This window comes from Opisthocomus hoazin, chromosome Z (assembly GCF_030867145.1).
Source record: "Opisthocomus hoazin isolate bOpiHoa1 chromosome Z, bOpiHoa1.hap1, whole genome shotgun sequence".
Classification (NCBI taxonomy): Eukaryota; Metazoa; Chordata; class Aves; order Opisthocomiformes; family Opisthocomidae; genus Opisthocomus; species Opisthocomus hoazin.
Window position 1 is genome coordinate 56986637 of NC_134454.1, and position 17760 is coordinate 57004396.

Genomic DNA, 17760 nt, shown 5'->3' on the forward strand with positions numbered 1-17760 from the left:
AATTTTTTTCCCTACTAAGCAAACTAGCCAGGGAAGTACCTGCAATATGAAACTCTGGAGTGCAACCGATTGTTGAAAAGAAACAGAGATTTTCTCTTTTTAGAGATTTAAGCTGTGCAAGGCCAGAGCTGGCTAAAGCTGTGATGGTGATGAGTAAGTTACTGGGGAATGACATGTTCGGTTTCTCTGTGAAAGTCAAAAGGGGATGAGCAAGGGAAATTCAGTGATTGTTAGAGGTGAGCAGGTGGCCTGGAAGGTACAGAAGGTGAAGGTTTTGGGGAATAGTGTGCTCCAGTGCTTCATACAGGTCTGGAATAAGTGTCCGGTTTCTCTTCCCTACATGTTCCTGCCAATATTTGCGTCTTTGTTGTGGCTGGCCGCTCATCCTGGTTTTGGCTTCCCATGCTTTCTTCTTAATGCGTTGGCAATGAAAGTCCTCTTGCTGATAGATTTCATGAGGAGTCGATAGATTTCATGAGGAAGTCGATGTGTGTGAATCCTGGCAAAGAAAGGCTGATTGAGAGGCTCAGTGCCAGGAGAAAGAGGAAGGCTTACTGTGGGGTGAAGAAGGAAGATCTACGTGCTGTTAATTTCTGTGTGTTTTTCTTTTAGCTGTTTTGGACATGCTCCTCTTGTGGTCTCTGGCAGTAAAGCAGTTGTGCCAAAGGGAGAAGCATAAGCTTGAAAGCTTACCTAGCAAGTCATCACAGTCCCAGTGCTTTCCTAACTCCCCAGATTTCCAAGTAACCAACAGACTAGCTCTTTCCTTTCCTTGTGAAACTACTGTACTTGAACCATGTAAGCTGCTGCAGAATGGGAAGAGATTGAGTTTTCTCTTGTATGGTATTGGCCTCTTAAGAGTGATTTGAACTGTTGATCCTACCCACTGTCCGGTCACAGGTTGAACAAAATTGTTAAGGACTTGAGAATATTTTGTTGAAGTATCTGTGTGGACATCTGTGCCCAGTCCAAAAAGATTTCAAAACTAGAAATATTCAAATATTCTGATTTGATTTTCAGGTCTTAAGATTTCAATAAAGTTGTTTTTAAAGCTTCATAAGGTTAAGGTGTTTGCTAGCTAGGGAGGGAAATGACAAAATGCAGAGTCATAAAGCAGTGGCTGCTTCCCCAAAATAATTGTACATCCAAATATAGTACAAACAAGTGGCTTATATGTGTTTGAAAGAACTGTTTTATCAACTTCTGCACACGTTCAAATACGGTGCAAGTTGGATTAGTCCTGACAGAAAATAAAACAAGAGATACCGGTTCTTGTTTGTGGAAATGAAGTGTATCTATGTGAAGTCTATTCAATTAGTGAAAGTCTCCACTGATTTTCTTGCATCAAGTAAAAAAAATGGTGGAAAGAACTAGTGATTTGTTTGTTTGTTTTTCCTTGCCATGTTTGAGGTTGGTAGTTGGGGCAGGTGATTTGTTGACTGGCAAACTTTACTGGTATGCTTGAAAATAATTTGCACTTTATGAGAAAAGCTAAACCATTGAAAAACAAATTACCTTGACACACAAAGCTGATCTGGAAAAGTAGATATAAAAATGGAAGTCTTGGGGGGAGAGAGAGAAGTCACAGCAACAGAAAAAAGTCTTGTGGCATTGACCATAGGTAGGAATTATTACTCAGTCACATGGTCATGTTTGAGCAGTAGTTAGTATTTATAATCTTCAGTCCTGAAACTGTACCTATCCAATGGAGTCTTCATCTTTTTTGGTCAGTAGAAATATTAGTAAATCCTTATTGAATAGGATTAGAATTAGTCAACATGTTGCTTAGATGAATGTGTGGAGTTAGAGGTTATTTTTTACAACTTCAGTGTTTTTGTGTGAATGTGGCTTTGAAGGAGACTCAGTAACAAAAATGAAGAGAGATGGTTTCAGTTTATTCTAGGATACATGAACCTCACAAAAGAGGCAATGAAGTTTTTTTAGTCCTCAGTGAAACTGGCTGTGTAAACAAGATGCCTTTTTTGCCTGGCTTTCTCTCAAGTCCCATAATTCTTGGGAAGCTATTCATTTAGATGGGAGAACAGAGCTGTCTTAATTGCAGTTTATGCATACCTGGGATGGCCAGTCTTTTCCATTATGCTAGAGGAGCTGGCTGTTCTTACAAACTGGTTTAACCTCTCACAGTTGCTTGCTTCACGTACATACACAGGTACTTGAACTGGTTTGTCTGTGTTTTAAGTAGAGTAGATAAGGCTTTCCACAAGTCTGAGAACCTGTTCAGCATAAACTGAATGTTTGCTCTGAGGTATGTAGGTGAGATGAAACTGCTCCTCCCTCTGCAAACTCATGATTTTAATGAATGAGAATATCCCTCAAGCCTTTTACCTGGCGTACCTGTGACTTCTATTCTGGTATCTGTAAGCTGGAGCGAACTGCTTACCTGCAAGCATGTTTTGGTTCATTCTTTAATGCTTCACCAATACCCCCATTTTTGGTGTTATGTTCTAGCTTTGGGCATAATTCTCAGGTTTTTTACCACTTTGACAACGTCATCACGTGGGTTCCCGAATCATTTTTGTTCAGGATTTTAAACAGCTGGTAGAGCTTTTGGTTCCTGACACTTTAGCAGATGACCATGATGTTATTCTGAGGCAGCTAGGGTAGTGGCAACTTGAGCGAAACTGCGTGAAGGACTGGAGCCCAACTACTGACATCTCAAAGTTGGTATTTATACTTTAGCAGTGTTTGCAGCCTACTGTAACTGCAGAACTGTTACTCTACCAAAAATCTTCCAGAAGCTGCTTCTGAGGCTATTCTAGGCACTGTGGTGTGGTTATCCAAGCTGCAGCACTGCAGGCAAAGCAGTTTAGAAAAATGTAGCTGTGAGGTAAACTTGCAGTGACACGAAAGTTGTTTCAGCATATCTAATACAGATTCAGAATATCATTTATGTTTAAAACTTATGACTGATCCATGGATGAACACATGGATTTTGTTTGTTGTTGTTTGTGTGTAGTGTCAAGAGTGCTTTTAACTCAGATACGTCATTGAGTCATTTCTTAAAACGTGGAGAGCTGTCAAACATGCATGTGGCAGTTACGATTTAATATGTCTATCTGAAATCAGTGTGGTTGCTACAGGCTTTTGCTATGTAACCTGAGAAGTTTTCTTTTTTAACATAGAACTAAGATATGACACGGAAACTATTGCTTAGCATTGGTATGTAAACAGCAGGATTCCTCAAAGAGGTCACTGCTGTCTGATTAGAAGTAGCAGATTGATGTGGAGATGTCATGAACTTTCTTTCGTTCATTATGATAAAGATGTCTTATTTTGCCATGTGTCGCCTCCACCAAGCTGCATCTTGCCTGCTTCCTTTCTCTTCCAACCCTCAAAGCAAATATAGTTTCTGTGGTAGACATGGTAAAACTTTTATTTATAAGAGAATTTTGTAAACACTGCACAAGGCTCCTGTTTTAGCACCCTCCATTTTAAAAGCATTCTAGCCATTAAAGTGGTAACAATCCTTTTTCATCCAAAAAGGAAAAAGGTCAAATCTTCACAGTACAGTGTATCTCTGTCTTCTGTGTGGTGGCCTGTCCCCAGCTGGAAGGATTTGCCAGTGTTAGTTTGAAGTGTACAGACCGTATGAGCAAGTGCTGCAACTGATTTTGATACCTCAAGAAGGCTGCTTGTAAATGTTTAGACACCCTTTTCAAAGAGGAGCAAATCTACTGAAATTTACTAGGAAAGCTGTGTTTTCTACTGTCTAGTTACCTCCTTTTTAGACTATGCTGTTCTTGATTTGTTATGCTTCTAGAGTTTTAAGTACTCTTCTGATTTCTTGTAGATGCAAAGATTGTAGGAGACTTGCTAAGCCTGCATAAACTTTTTCTTCTTTCAATCCTTGATCAGTGACTGCAAAGTTGTAGGGTTTACTTTTCTTCTGGTGGTATCATTGCATCAGCATCTCTTACCTCTTGAAGAAAGCATCAAATTTCAGGAGTGGTTGATTGTGCTGGTGGTGACAGAAGGTCAAGATGATAGTTCTGTTTGAATATGTTGCTGTTCAGGCAGAGAGGATATAACACTGAGCTTACCAGTGGTCGTGGAGCATGGGTCAAGGTGTCTGGCAGATCACAACCCTTGTATCTGCTGTAACAGACCAATAGATTGAGCATCCTTTTGTATTTTTCATGACGTCTCACTAAGATTTGTTGCTCCCCCCTTTTAGGGGTAGTTGTCGAAGAGAGTGATGTTAGGTTATAGGAATCTTTTTGACCTGTTCCTGAGAGGTCAAGCAGAGGCAGAAGAACTTTTCTTAAGGATGGTATTGTAGAGCAAGTGATATAAGGCTGATAATATATTAATATCACAGAATGTTCGGGGTTGGAAGGGACCTCTGTGGGTCATCTAGTCCAACCCCCCTGATGAAGCAGGGTCGCCTACAGCAGGCTGCACAGGACCTTGTCCAGGCAGGTCTTGAATATCTCCAGAGAAGGAGACTCCACAACCTCCCTGGGCAGCCTGTGCCAGGGCTCCGTCACCCTCAGAGGGAAGAAGTTCTTCCTCATGTTCAGACAGAACTTCCTCTGCTTCAGTTTGTGCCCATTGCCCCGTGTCCTGTCGCTGGGCACCACTGAACAGAGCTTGGCCCCATCCTCCTGACACCCACCCTTGAGATATTTATAAGCATTTATTAGGTCCCCTCGCAGCCTTCTCTTCTTCAGGCTGAACAAGCCCAGCTCCCTCAGCCTTTCCTCGTAGGGGAGATGCTCCAGTCCCCTCACCATCCTTGTAGCCCTCCTCTGGACTCTCTCCAGTAGCTCCTCATCTTTCTTGAACTGGGGAGCCCAGAACTGGACACAGTACTGCCGATGGGGCCTCACTAGGGCAGAGTAGAGGGGAAGGAGAACCTCCCTCAACCTGCTGGCCGCACTCTGCTCAATGCATCCCAGGATCCCATTAGCTTTCTTGGCAACCAGGGCACACTGCTGGCTCATGGTTAACCTGTTGTCCACCAGGACACCCAGGTCCCTCTCTGCAGAGCTGCTCTCCAGCAGGTCCACCCCAAGCCTGTACTGATGTATGGGGTTGTTCCTCCCCAGGTGCAGGACCCTGCATTTGCCTTTGTTGAACCTCATCAGGTTCCTCTCTGCCCAACTTTCCAGCCTGTCCAGGTCATGCTGAATGGCAGCACAGCCTTCTGGTGTACCTGCCACTCCTCCCAGTTTGGTGTCATCAGCAAACTTGCTGAGGGTACATTCTAACTCTTCATCCAGGTCATTGATGAAGAAGTTAAACAAGACTGGACCCAGTACTGACCCCTGAGGGACACCACTTGTTGCCGGCCTCCAACTAGGCTCAGTGCTGCTGACAACAACCCTCTGAGCTCTGCCATTCAGCCACTTCTCAATCCACCTCACTGACCACTCATCCAGCCCACACTTCCTCAGCTTCCCTAGGAGGATGTTATGGGAGACTGTGTCGAAAGCCTTGCTGAAGTCAAGGTAGACAACATCCATGGCTCTCCCCTCATCTACCCATCCAGTCATGTCATCGTAGAAAGCTATCAGATTGGTCAGGCATGATTTCCCCTTAGTGAATCCATGCTGACTACTCCTGATAACCTTCTTTTCTTCCACTTGCTTGATGATGACCTCCAGGATAAGCTGCTCCATCACCTTTCCCGGGTTGAAGGTGAGGCTGAACGGCCTGTAGTTCCCTGGGTCCTCCTTCTTGCCCTTCTTGAAGATTGGAGTGACATTGGCCTTTCTCCAGTCCTCGGGCACCTCTCCTGTCCTCCAGGACCTCTCAAAGATGATGGAGAGTGGCTCAGCAATGACATCCGCCAGCTCCCTCAGCACTCGTGGGTACATTCCATCGGGGCCCATGGATTTGTGGACATCCAGATCACTTAAGCGATCCCTCACACAGTCCTCCTCGACCAAGGGAAAGTCGTCCTCTTTGTAGGCTTCTTCTCTTACCTCCAGGGCCTGGGATTCCTGAGGGCCTGCCTTGGCACTGAAGACTGAAGCAAAGAAGGCATTCAGTAGCTCTGCCTTCTCCGCATCCTCCAATGATAATTAAAGATAGTAAGATACAGTTTGTATGTATCCCCCCCTTCATTTAAGTCAACAACAGGAAGGAAGGCTGAACTCAGAATTTAGTGGTACAGACATTATTCTTCATGTGTGCGTTTTGACACAGTGTTAGATTTTTATTCTTTGGGGCGTTGTCCCAAATTCTGCTTTTTTTCAATTTAGCCCTTCCTGAAGAGCTATTCTGTAGCAGTGGTACGTTTACAACAGTTGTTAGTTCTGAGGAAAATAACATGTAGATGTGATCCAGTATGTGCTCAATTTCTGCTCCTCCTTCTGCCTCCTCGTCTTTGTTTTGGGGGGGGGGTGGATTGTGAGATGCTGCTTGGAGAAGAAACAGATTTTGCTGATGAGAACTGTGAACCTTAAATAATACAAAGGAAACAAATTTTTTGTTAGCTTGTTAATCTCAAGGTAGGCGATGAGGAGAGAAACCTGTTTCTGTCTTGTTTTTGAAATTCTTAAAAAGTTATTTCAAAGAGATTAAGTCAGACTGTGAATTTTGCACAATTATCTTTGTTTGTCTTCTTGTGAGACCATTTTGAGGCGCTTGAACCAGAAGATGATATCCTGACATTCTGTTCTTCCTGGACCATCAGGAGTCTTTGCTGCAATGTGTTTGACTTCTGTTGAGCAATGGCAGACTTGCAAGTTGTGGATCAGGGGAGGGAGAAGAGAGGCCCAAGGCTAAGTTGCACTTGCTGCTCTCTGCTTTCTTGGGTGAGTACGTGACTCCAGTACTGTGATAGTTTAGAAAGACTTAACTAACTTTTACCTCCAGCTTCAAAGCCTAAGTCCAGGGTTGCTTAATCAATTTAATTTGCAAGTCCCAGTCATTAATTAATTAAAGAAAAAAAAATGAGGTTATTGGCCACACAGCAACTAACACTAGCACAAGGTTAAGGCAGGAATGCGTGGCTGGAAGTGAAGGGAAGACGGTAGTAGTGTCCTTCTTGTGGCTTTTGTTGCCAACAGCCTGGCAGGTCCTGCCACACAGGAAAGGGATTAACTCCTTCCCCAGCCTGCTGGTAGTGGTTTCCTGCCCTGAAGGGTATGCAAATGCTGTTTTCCTGGCTGCCTTACTTTGCCGTAAGTGACTTAGTCATTTGTATGAGTTACTTAGTACTTTGTGTTAGAGGCAGCGAACAAGAAACAGTATGGAAGGGATGAGGAAGGTTTTGGTGGAGGGAAAAGCTCTCTAAAGTTAAAGGCAGGGGAAGTCCAGCCAGCACTCCACTCCTGCATGTGGCGGGCAAAAGATTCTGAATGACTGTGAAGCTGGAATTGTGTTTCAGTGGACTAGCTGAGGCCCCAAAGGGATGGCAGCTTTTCAAAGGGAGCTCACAGGAAATACTTGCTCCACTACACGCACAGGAGTGGTGCGTGTAGCGGAGCAAGTATTGCACCAAAAGATGCATTGTTAACCTGATGATAATGTGCTTCAGCCCTAGAATTCATAGGGCTGTTTCATGTCATTTAGCTGCAAGCTTCTTTGCAAGTGTACACTGCACTGCAAGTGTAGTGCTTTGCATCCTGTGTGGAAGTCTTATTGACTGTTTATAGATAAATCACTCAGGGTAGCTAAATTTAGATCCTTCAGCTAAACAGCAAGTGGGTATTCACACCCCATGTGATGTATGTTTTGGGGGCATTAGATCTGGGAAATGAGCATCCATATTTTATTCGTTCCAGAGTTGCAAAGTATTAAATGGGTTATAGCCTTTCCTACATTCCTGGATTACAGAAGATAAACCTTTGAGTGAACTTGTTTGCAATGGCAGCAAGGTATCCATAGTTTTACTTCAGTGTAAGAATAAGTAGAAATAAGCTTGTGTTTAAGTGCAGCAGAGATTATGGTTGCTTGCCAATTCTGCTGCCCTTTTGGTGGTTAGGAAAAAAAATACAAAATAGCAGGACTTGATCACTCCAGCATGGCTCAGCTGATTTTATTTTATGGGCAATGCCAAAAGAAAGCAGCCTGTTCCATGGTGGCTCTTCCCTTTCTTAAGGTATCGTAGAATTTGGTTAGCCTCTGAAAAATCTTGTTGTGCGTACCTACACAGTTCCTGTGAAGTTTTGGAAAATGTTTGCTGAAACATATAGCTTGAAATGGAGAAGTCTTGAACTGCAAGATACGCTATATTTAGTGCCATCTCTTTCTGAAGCCTATCTTTTAGCTGCTTAGTCTTTCTTACTCTTGTGATCCTGTGAAAGACTGGATTTTCACACTGATGAGAAAGTTTGTGCAGATGATATTTCAGTAGAATTTAGTGCTCTTGGATTCATCTTCTGTGCCTTTGGGGGGAGGGTTCTTTATTCCACCTGTCAACTGAGACAGTATTTTTCATCTAAATTACAGCTGCAAGATGGTAGAGTTGCGGGCCTTAAGTAGTTATTCTTCTGTATTTTGCAGGGGGAGAGCTGTCATCTGTGTTCATCCTTTTTTAAAGTAATATTGGAAATACGTATAAATTTGGACTACTAGTATGCAAAGTTCTTCTGGCTAGCCACTAGCCAAGAACTTAGTAGACTTCACTTTGCCTTGTGCTGTCAGATAGAAGCTGTGCCTTGCTGCCCGTCCTTTAGCTTAGTGCGGGTCAGTTTGGGCACATTTGCCTGGTGCTGTTCAGGTTTGTAGCAGTCTTCATTCAGGATAAAAAGTGTTTTGCTCTTTTGTTCATAGAACACTGTTCTGCTATTTGTGTTTAAGACCTACTTTTAGAGAACAGTTGAATTATCCTCCTTTGATGAAACTTCATGCATCTCAATCCTATGGGTTGCTGCATTATCATCTAGGCTTCGGTGAGTCAGAGTCCTGAAAACAGAATGTATCCTGCACTTCCTATGTTTAATGTGACATCGCTTTAATTATGTTATTTTGTCAACTTTGGGTAGCAGAGATGAAAGTTTTCATACTCTGATCAGCAGAGAAAGCTGGTGATTCAGCTCCTGTAAACCCTGCCATTTGTGTTTTCTTCCGTGAGAAGATGTTTCTCGTCTTAAAAGGCACTTTTTGGGGGGTTTCAAAAGTTCATTGGTACCTGGTGGAGTGTGAATGGGTGTATCCTATAAATGTGGGTTTATTGGGATAATGTTTGGCAGTGTTTGCACTTATTAGTAGCTTGTGTTTTGAGAAAATAAGAGAAAGCATCAATGGTAAATATTTCTTTTAAATAAAACATGATTAAGTGAATGAAAGCTTGGAAAGAACTGTAGGTTTATGATGCTGTGCTAGGCCTTCCTATTACACATATTTTCATTTTATCTTCATCACAAATGCTGTGTAGTATTCTTTTTCATCAGCTGGCACATCTGACTTTCAACTGAAAACAGGAATACATTCATTTTCTCCCCCGGATTTGGTAGATTAGCTTGTCGTCTCATGGATGTTTCTGAAATGGTTAAACCAAACACAGTTCAGACTTGAGAGTCTGTTCATTGTATCTTAATGTGTCATACTTGAGCTCTTCGGTTAGCAGCAATTTAGTGGCAATGCCAAGATGGTGCAGTAATAACTGGTTTATGCTGTCATGACTGTCATCTCACAGTCCTTTGGCAAGTAAGCTTTAGTCAAGGGATCTCTTCTACTGTCTACACTGTGTTTCTGCAAAGGAAATATTTAATCTGTGGAGAACTTGAACTATGAATGAAATATTTTGATTGAGAACTTTCATGACTTTGACCTGTTCAGGTGTTTGGGGTCAAACACAGTATATATAAAGTGAGAAGGAAGTTAATAAAAATAACATTCAGCTCCCTCTCCCTGAAAGCATCCCCATCCTAGCCAGTTGAGTGCTTAACCTTGCGGCTGGGTTACAGAGTAACTCTTGAGATTTTAATAAGGAAAGTATGACAGCCAAAAATTGGTGAAAACATCTGGAAATTCAAATCCTGGAATATAACTGTTGCTTGTGGGAGAGCCTGGATCCAGTTTGTTTCATGCAGCCTGCTGCTGTCGTGGAAAGCATGAAAAAATAGCTTATGGCATAGCTATCCAAACGGAAGTGCTATGTAGCAGTGCTACCAATTGGGAGGAGAAAAATTGGTGAAGAAATCCTAAAGTTGTCCAGAAGCACAGGGTCTGATTATATCATAGGCATCCAATTCTCATTGTGATTGGTCTGGCTTAATATAAGAGTTTGGCATCTTAGGAAGAACTTCCTGTATCACATAATTAGCTCACCATCCTGAAAGAAATTATTGGTCTGCTTTCCTCTAGGCATTGAAGCTGAATGAAACTTGTTTTAGTGGGATTCTTGCAGATCACATAGGCAATATTGGGTGAATGTATATGGACAGAGGTACCCAAGCCTTTTTACTCTTCTGTGCTGGTTTGCTCTTTCAAGTATTCTTGCTAATGGCTTGAGCAGTGATTTGTATTCAACCCAGTGAGGCTTGTTCCTTTCTTGTTCTTAGTCCTTTTAGCCACTTTTCCCTGTCTTAGCTGTGTAATCTGTTTCTTCTGTGGTGATACAGTATTGTTCTATGCTCTACGTGGCAGATAGTGGTAAGATAGTCAGTTCCAAAAACGTAGGGAAATATGGGTAAATAATTCTAAAAATAATGGGTAAATAGTTCTAGAGGATCATTTATAGTTTGGAGAGTACTTTGCTGTGAGAAAGAACTAATTGGGAGGTGGGTGTTACTTTTTGTTGTGTTTGCACATACGGTAACCTGTCACGTATTGTTTTATATGCTAAGAAGCTCTTGTAAAGATTTCAGGTGTTACTACAAAAGAATACATAAAAGGTCTGTTATGCAACTGCACCAGCAATAAAAACCAAGCTATGTATATAATCACTGTGGAAAGAGCAGGGTTTTTTACTAACTCTTAGTGTTGAGAAGGTGCTGGAGAGCTTTTTTTGTCTTTGAGGGGAAATGGGGCTGGAGGTTTGGGGTTTTTGGGGGGGGGGGAGGTGTTGATTTTGTTTTGTTTTTCTCCAGCTTCATGGGATTCTAGATTCCCCATCACAACTTTTATTCTGGTATTCAGCTACTGTCTTCGAGAACAAAGTCTTTGTCCAGTTCTGTAACCTTCGTATCAAGAGTATTTTTCATGAAATAGATTTCTACCTTCTATCCCTAGTAGCTAACAAATCCACACTAGTCATATACGTAATCTGGAACTGTAACTCAGATTTTCTAAGGTTCTGACTTCCTGCAAAAGTTATTTAGTCCCCAGTGACAGCCTCCTTTGCTTTGATACAGTCACCTGCTACTTCTTATTTTAAGATTTGTATAAAAATTTACAGCCCATGTTCATGGCTGTGTGAATCAGAGGTCTGGGTTAATATTTAATAAAATAAATAAAAGAACCCTTTTCTCTCATTACATGATGGTTGATGGAAGGTGTGAAGGCCTACTAAGGCTAGCAATTGAGCCAAGTGGTTGGTGGTTTTTTTCCCTTTTTTCCACAGACCTTTGTCTGATAGAATCATAGAATAGTTCGGGTTGGAGGAGGCCATTGAAGACGATCTTGCCTAACCCCCCTGCAGTGAGCAGGGACATCTTCAACTAGACCAGGTTGCGCAGAGCCCCGTCCAACCTGACCTTATATGTTTCCAGGGATGGGGCATCTACCACCTCTCTGGGCAACATGTTCCAGTGTTTCACCACCCTCATTGTTAAAAATTTCTTTCATATATCCATTCTAAAATTATCCTGTTTTAGTTTGAAACTATTACCCCTTGTCCTGTCACAACAGGCCCTGCTAAAATGTTTGTCCACATCTCAAGAAGTAGGAGCAGTCCTAGGAGGGTGAGAGAGAAGTCTTTCAGGAAGAAACACATCACAGTGCACAGGAAGGGCAGTGTTTTAGCAGCTGTCACTGAATAGCTGTTTAGAGGCACACACAAAAAAACACTTGCTGCTTTTGTCTCCACAGCTGGACTCTGCTTCTTCATTGCCACATGCTTACCATTATTCTCCCTGCTGGAAAATGAACTCCACTGTTCCTTAGAGTGGTTTAGCATTTTGTAGAAGTATCTGGAAATGGTATAGGAGTTTAACTTTGACATAAATTTGTAAAGCTGTTTTATGTAGGGTTTTTTTGGGAGTAAATTTGTTACTTTTATATCTCTGACGATATAAGGATATAGTTCCTCTGTTTTAAGAGCTAACTAAATGTTCTGTAAATTTGACACCTTAATTGAAATATTATGCTGTGTATTCCTTTCCTATGCAAGCAAAGGCATTTAGTGCAAAATTTAAATGTATGTGAAGAAACAAGTCATATAATTAGTTTTAGTCTTTCTGTTCTTTGTCATCTAATCATGAAAAACATTATTGTTCTCAATGGCAACCTTGCATGTGTCGCTGTGGGGAAAAGTGGGTTCAGACTGGTTATCTGAGCCTTAATGACAGTTTTGACCTTTTCTTTTGTATGAAGTGTTGGGGAAGTATGATGATAAAGTTAGTTACAAACCAGCAGAGAGTGTGCATCTTGTTGTTCTGTGTTGTGGAAGTAGGCTTGGCAACCTTTCTTCTTCCGTCAGTATAGTGGTATCACCTACATAGACTTTTATTTAGTCGAGGAGGTGTTTCATATATCAAGATACAAAATGAATTTTTAAAAAAATATTATTAGTTTGTGGTCTGTTTGAAGACCCCCTTCATGTTGGTATTACTTATTTAAAAAGAGCATTTCACTGTCTATTTTTGAAAAACCATGATGGTAGTAGTTCTTCGGTGATTTTTTGAACGATTTGCTATTGAGCAGCAAAGTGATTTAAATTTTCATTGTTTAAAGGTGTAATATGCAAAATTAGAAACAACTTTTCATTGTCTATGCTTGAGAATTTTGCCCTTTTATAGCATCTTGAAATCCTTCAAGCAAAAGCATCCATGATGTCATTGCAGCTCTTTTTGCTAGGAAGTATTATTTCCTGTTTAACATGTTGCAAAGTTTGTGGCTTCAGACTCAGAATTGTCTCTGTATTCCTTCAACAGTGTTGCCGCAATTTAGCGACTGTAGGTAAATTTAATTTTCTGGCGAAATAACAATTTGATCCTATAGCCTGTTAGGTGATGTTTTTTATGTGTGGGGGTTTGTTTTTTTTTTTTCCCCACCTGCCAACTCTGATTTTCACCTAGTGTCTTGGCAATCTACGATGGCTTTTTGATTCTGTGGAGAAGAAGTGAGAAGCTGTGTTTTCTGGGTAGATCAGACAAAGCTATAGGAAAATCTACTGAAACTGAAGTGTAGAAGTCACTTCTGTCTGTTTTGTATGCCACACTGTAATTTGTTCTTGTACTCTTGGAACATGCATATCATGCATGACTCTTCATCAGTCACTGTTGAACTTACTCAGCAGCTATGTTCCGAGAGCTCATTTTTATGGCTCTTCATGGACATCATTGCTATTTTTTTTCCTAACTGAGTGCTAGGTTTCTTTCTTCCAGAGTAAAGGAAAGAAAGGAACATTCACTGAGGTGCTTGTTCTCCAAATAATTGCTAAATGGCATTGCTAGAGTGCTTACGTGACATTCCAAAGGTACTATGAGACTCTGAATATTGTGCTCTTGATTTTTTGAGATGCTTCTCCTCAAAAAAGGACCTGCAATACTTCCCACTGTTAAATTAATTGTCTTTTATCATAAGATACATATTCATAGGGTGTTTAATTGGGAAGTGGCTTGGACCAGCATTAGTCTTTCAAACATTACTAAAAAAATGGTTGCTACATCTAACATTTGTGTAGCCTGAAGCTGCAAGCTGTCTTGTAGGCTTTCTTATCCCTGGTGCATACGAGTAGTGCTTCCTAGAAATAAGCCCAGGCTTCCCCTAGGAGGAGGATAACAGCAGAGGGCGCTAGGCAGATACTTGTCATCAAAATTATTTTCTCAAAACTCATTCACATCCTTTAAAATAATGTTCATTTAAAGTAAGTGATCAAATAACTTAGACCAGTTGCAAAGACTGTGCTGAAGCACATACCAAGGGAGGAAGGGAGAAAAGAGCTTTGTCTTGTGAATTTGTACATTTGCTGACGTGGTAGGGGGGAGGCTTTCAGATGCCCTGCATGCTGTGTGCATGAAAATGGAGTTGATTCATAGCAGCCATGCAGAAATTGTGTGTATTGATGGGCGGTTTTTTGTTAAGAGATTATTCTTGCTACTGTGTAATCAGGCAATCATAGAATGGTTTGGGTGAGAAGAGACCTTAAAGGTCATCTAGTTCTGATCCCCCTGCCATGGGCAGGGACACCTTCTTCTAGACCAGACTGCTCAAAGCCCTGTCACAACTTGGCCTGGAACACTGCCAGGGAGGGGGCAGCCACAGCTTCTCTGGGCAGCCTGTTCCAGTGCCTCAACACCCTCAGAGTAAAGAATTTCTTTCTTCAATCTAGTCTAAATCTACCCTGTTTCAGTTTAAAACCATTACCCCTTGTCTGTAAAGGGTGCTATAAGGTCTCCCAGGAGCCTTCGCTTCTAGAATATTACATAGCACCCTCAAAAAATTAACTGTAAGTTTCTCTCAGAAAGGCTGTTTGGTGTGCAGTCTATGGAGGGGACTGTGTTACAAACTAACTCGTCTTTAGTCACGAGTAATTCTGTCATTAAACCGCTCAGTCTTAAGGTCCCTGCCATTCCCCTGCAGAACAGCAGCATTTTCAAATCTTACCTTCCCTATGAAGACCAGAGGCTTGCCATTATGTAGACCTTCTTGTTTGTCTCTGTGTTAATAAAAAACCACCCTGAAATACTCAGAACACAAGTAGTGCATAGACCTGTTTGCAGCATTGTCCTCTCCACTTCCATCTGATGCTAGGGAAGTTTGAATGATTTATGTTGCTCTACATTTGATCTTCTGGTTGTGGGGGGCCTATGAGAGGTTTGTGTGAGCAATGTTACGTCTAAAAGCTGAGTTTCTTGTGTAAGTTCATTGAGGAAGTGTTCTTGAATATATGCTCCAAAAGTACTTGAAGGCCTGGTGACTTTCGAAAGCAGAAAATGCTGTGGAGAATTTGCCTTTTAGAGAATGTACTGCTATTATTTGTAGCAAAGTTTACAAGCTTGTGACGGCAAAGATGCTAAGCCCTGTCAGTAGTTTGTTTCCTTAATTAAATATAAAGCTTCTTAATTGCTAACACGTACACTAAATGTGTGGGCTTTACTCTGTTCTATATGCTATTTGGTATAATTTTTTTTTTACTTTTGAAGATCCTTTGACATTGGGAGTAAAAGAAGGTAACCTTTTCCTTTCTCCAACAGATCCAGACATTTAATGTTGAGGCACCATGCCAGACCATGGAAGATTTAACGAATGGGGTTGTGATGGCCCAGGTTCTTCAAAAAATGTAAGATTTTTTTAATGTAATGAATTAAATACATGCAGTTTTATTATTGATAAATTTTTCTGTATTTAAGTGTATTTTAGTTCCAGCGTGTCTGGTATTACATAAGAATTTGGCTTTTTATATGCTTAGACAGTATTTTCGTCTGCAACATGTCTAATACGATTTTTTTCTCTATAGTTTTCAGAAAACTATCTGAAGTGCAAAAAAAAGAAGTTATATTTTAGGGAGGTATTTTTTCAAGTGTGAGCTTACTGGAAAGTAAGTTGGATTAAAGTTAAGCTTACAAATTCAAACTTTAAACTTCTATGATAAATTGAATGGAACTGTCAATCTAGTTGTTTGCAAAGATACTTGCATTCTTGAAAGTGAAGGAATAATAGCTGTTAAACTAGATATTATTTTTGTTCTTTTTGAACTTTAAGGTCAAATAGGATAAAATGCATGAGTTCAACATCTCAATGTCTCAATGTTTCTGGGGAGTACAGATATACATGTATATATGTAGCTATATGTAGAGTTATGTATTTTCACAGAAACACAACTTTTTATCGTTCATTAGAAAGTGAAAAGCGTTTACCGAAATCAGTAGTCCGAACTGAGCATGCCAGTTCCTGCAGACCTATTTTTTAAAAAAAATATATACTTTATTCCTTTTAATGTGAAGAAGGTACTGTCTTGAGTGTAAATGCAATCCCATCAGTGGCAGGGAACAGCACTGAAAGGGGCAGGAAAACTCACCTGATTAACAAATGGCTCAGGGACTGGTGCCATTGGTCAAATTTTGGCTTCTTTGGTCATGGGGAGGTGTACACAGCACTGGGCATGCTGGCGACAGGTGGGTCGCAGCTGTCTCAGGGGAAAAAGGATTCTTGGCCACGAGCTGGCGGGGCTCATTGAGAGGGCTTTAAACTAGGTTCGAAGGGGGAAGGGGACATCGCCCAGCTCACTAGGGATGAGCCCAGACTTGGCGTGCCAGGGTCAGGGGTGAGATTGACAGCCCAGCTCAAGTGTGTCTATACCAACGCACGTAGCATGGGCAATAAACAGGAGGAGCTGGAAGCCATTATACAGCAGGACAGCTACGACTTGGTCGCCATCACAGAAACGTGGTGGGACAACTTGCACGACTGGCATGCTGTTATGGATGGCTACAGACTCTTTAGGAAAGACAGACCAACAAGGAGAGGTGGGGGAGTTACTCTGTATGTGAGGGAGCAACTGGAATGCATTGAGCTTGGCCTGGGGGCAGATGAGTGAGTTGAGAGCTTATGGGTTAGAATTAAGGGACAGGCTCACACGGGTGACATTACTGTGTGACCAGGAAGAGGATGAGGCCTTCTACAGGCAGTTGCAAGCAGCCTGACAATCACAGGCCCTGGTTCTCATGGGGGACTTCAAGCACCCTGACATCTGCTGGGAAGACCATACAGCTAGGCAGGCGCAATCCAGGAAGTTCCTACAGAGCATTGATGATAACTTTCTGATGCAAGTGGTAGAGGAACCAACAAGGAAAGGCGCGCTGCTGGACCTTGTATTAACAAACAAGGAAGGACTGGTGGAGGATGTGAACGTTGCAGGTAGACTCAGCTGCAGTGACCATGAAAAGCATGGTCGAGTTCAGGATCCTGTGTGGAGGAAGCAGGGTGATAAGTAGGATCAAAACCTTGGACCTCAGGAGGGCTAACTTTGCCCTCTTCAAGGAGCTACTGGAAGGAATCCCGTGGGCCAGGGCTCTCGAAGGCAGGGGGGTCCATGAGTGTTGGTCGCTGTTTAAATGTCACTTCCTCCACGCTCAGGAGCAGTGCATCCCCCTGAGAAAAAAATCTAGCAAAGGAGGCAGGAGACCTGCATGGTGGAACAAGGAGCTTCTAGCGGAGCTCAGGTGGAAGAGAAAGGTTCATGGAATGTGGAAAGAGAGAGAGGCCACATGGGAAGAGTACAGGAATGTGGTCAGAGCATGCAGGGATGCGACGAGGAAGGCCAAGGCCCACCTGGAATTGAAGCTGGCAAGGGATGTCAAAAACAACAAGAAGGGCTTCTTCAACTACATCAGCAGCAAAAGAAAGGCTAGGGACAACGTGGGGCCGCTGCTGAATGAGGCAGGTGTCCTGGTGATGGAGGATGCGGAGAAGGCAGAGCTACTGAATGCCTTCTTTGCTTCAGTGTTCAGTGCCAAGACAGGCCCTCAGGAATCCCAGGCCCTGGAGGTAAGAGAAGATGCCCACAGAGAGGATGACTTTCCCTTGGTCGAGGAGGACTGTGTGAGGGATCACTTAAGCGATCTGGATGCCCACAAATCCATGGGCCCCGATGTAATGCACCCACGAGTGCTGAGGGAGCTGGCGGATGTCATTGCTGAGCCACTCTCCATCATCTTTGAGAGGTCCTGGAGGACAGGA

The 17760-nt window shown here is 42.2% G+C and overlaps 1 protein-coding gene across 4 annotated transcripts in view; it reads left to right on the top strand.

Moving 5' to 3' along the window:
- Positions 1 to 17760, top strand: part of HOOK3 (hook microtubule tethering protein 3) — a 107540-nt gene that overhangs the window by 1021 nt on the left and 88759 nt on the right. For all 4 annotated transcript variants that reach the window (XM_075411395.1, XM_075411398.1, XM_075411396.1 and 1 more), the window contains exon 2: positions 15276 to 15361. In XM_075411395.1, coding sequence (XP_075267510.1) covers positions 15276 to 15361 — 86 coding nt within the window. The remainder of the gene's footprint in view (positions 1 to 15275; positions 15362 to 17760) is intronic.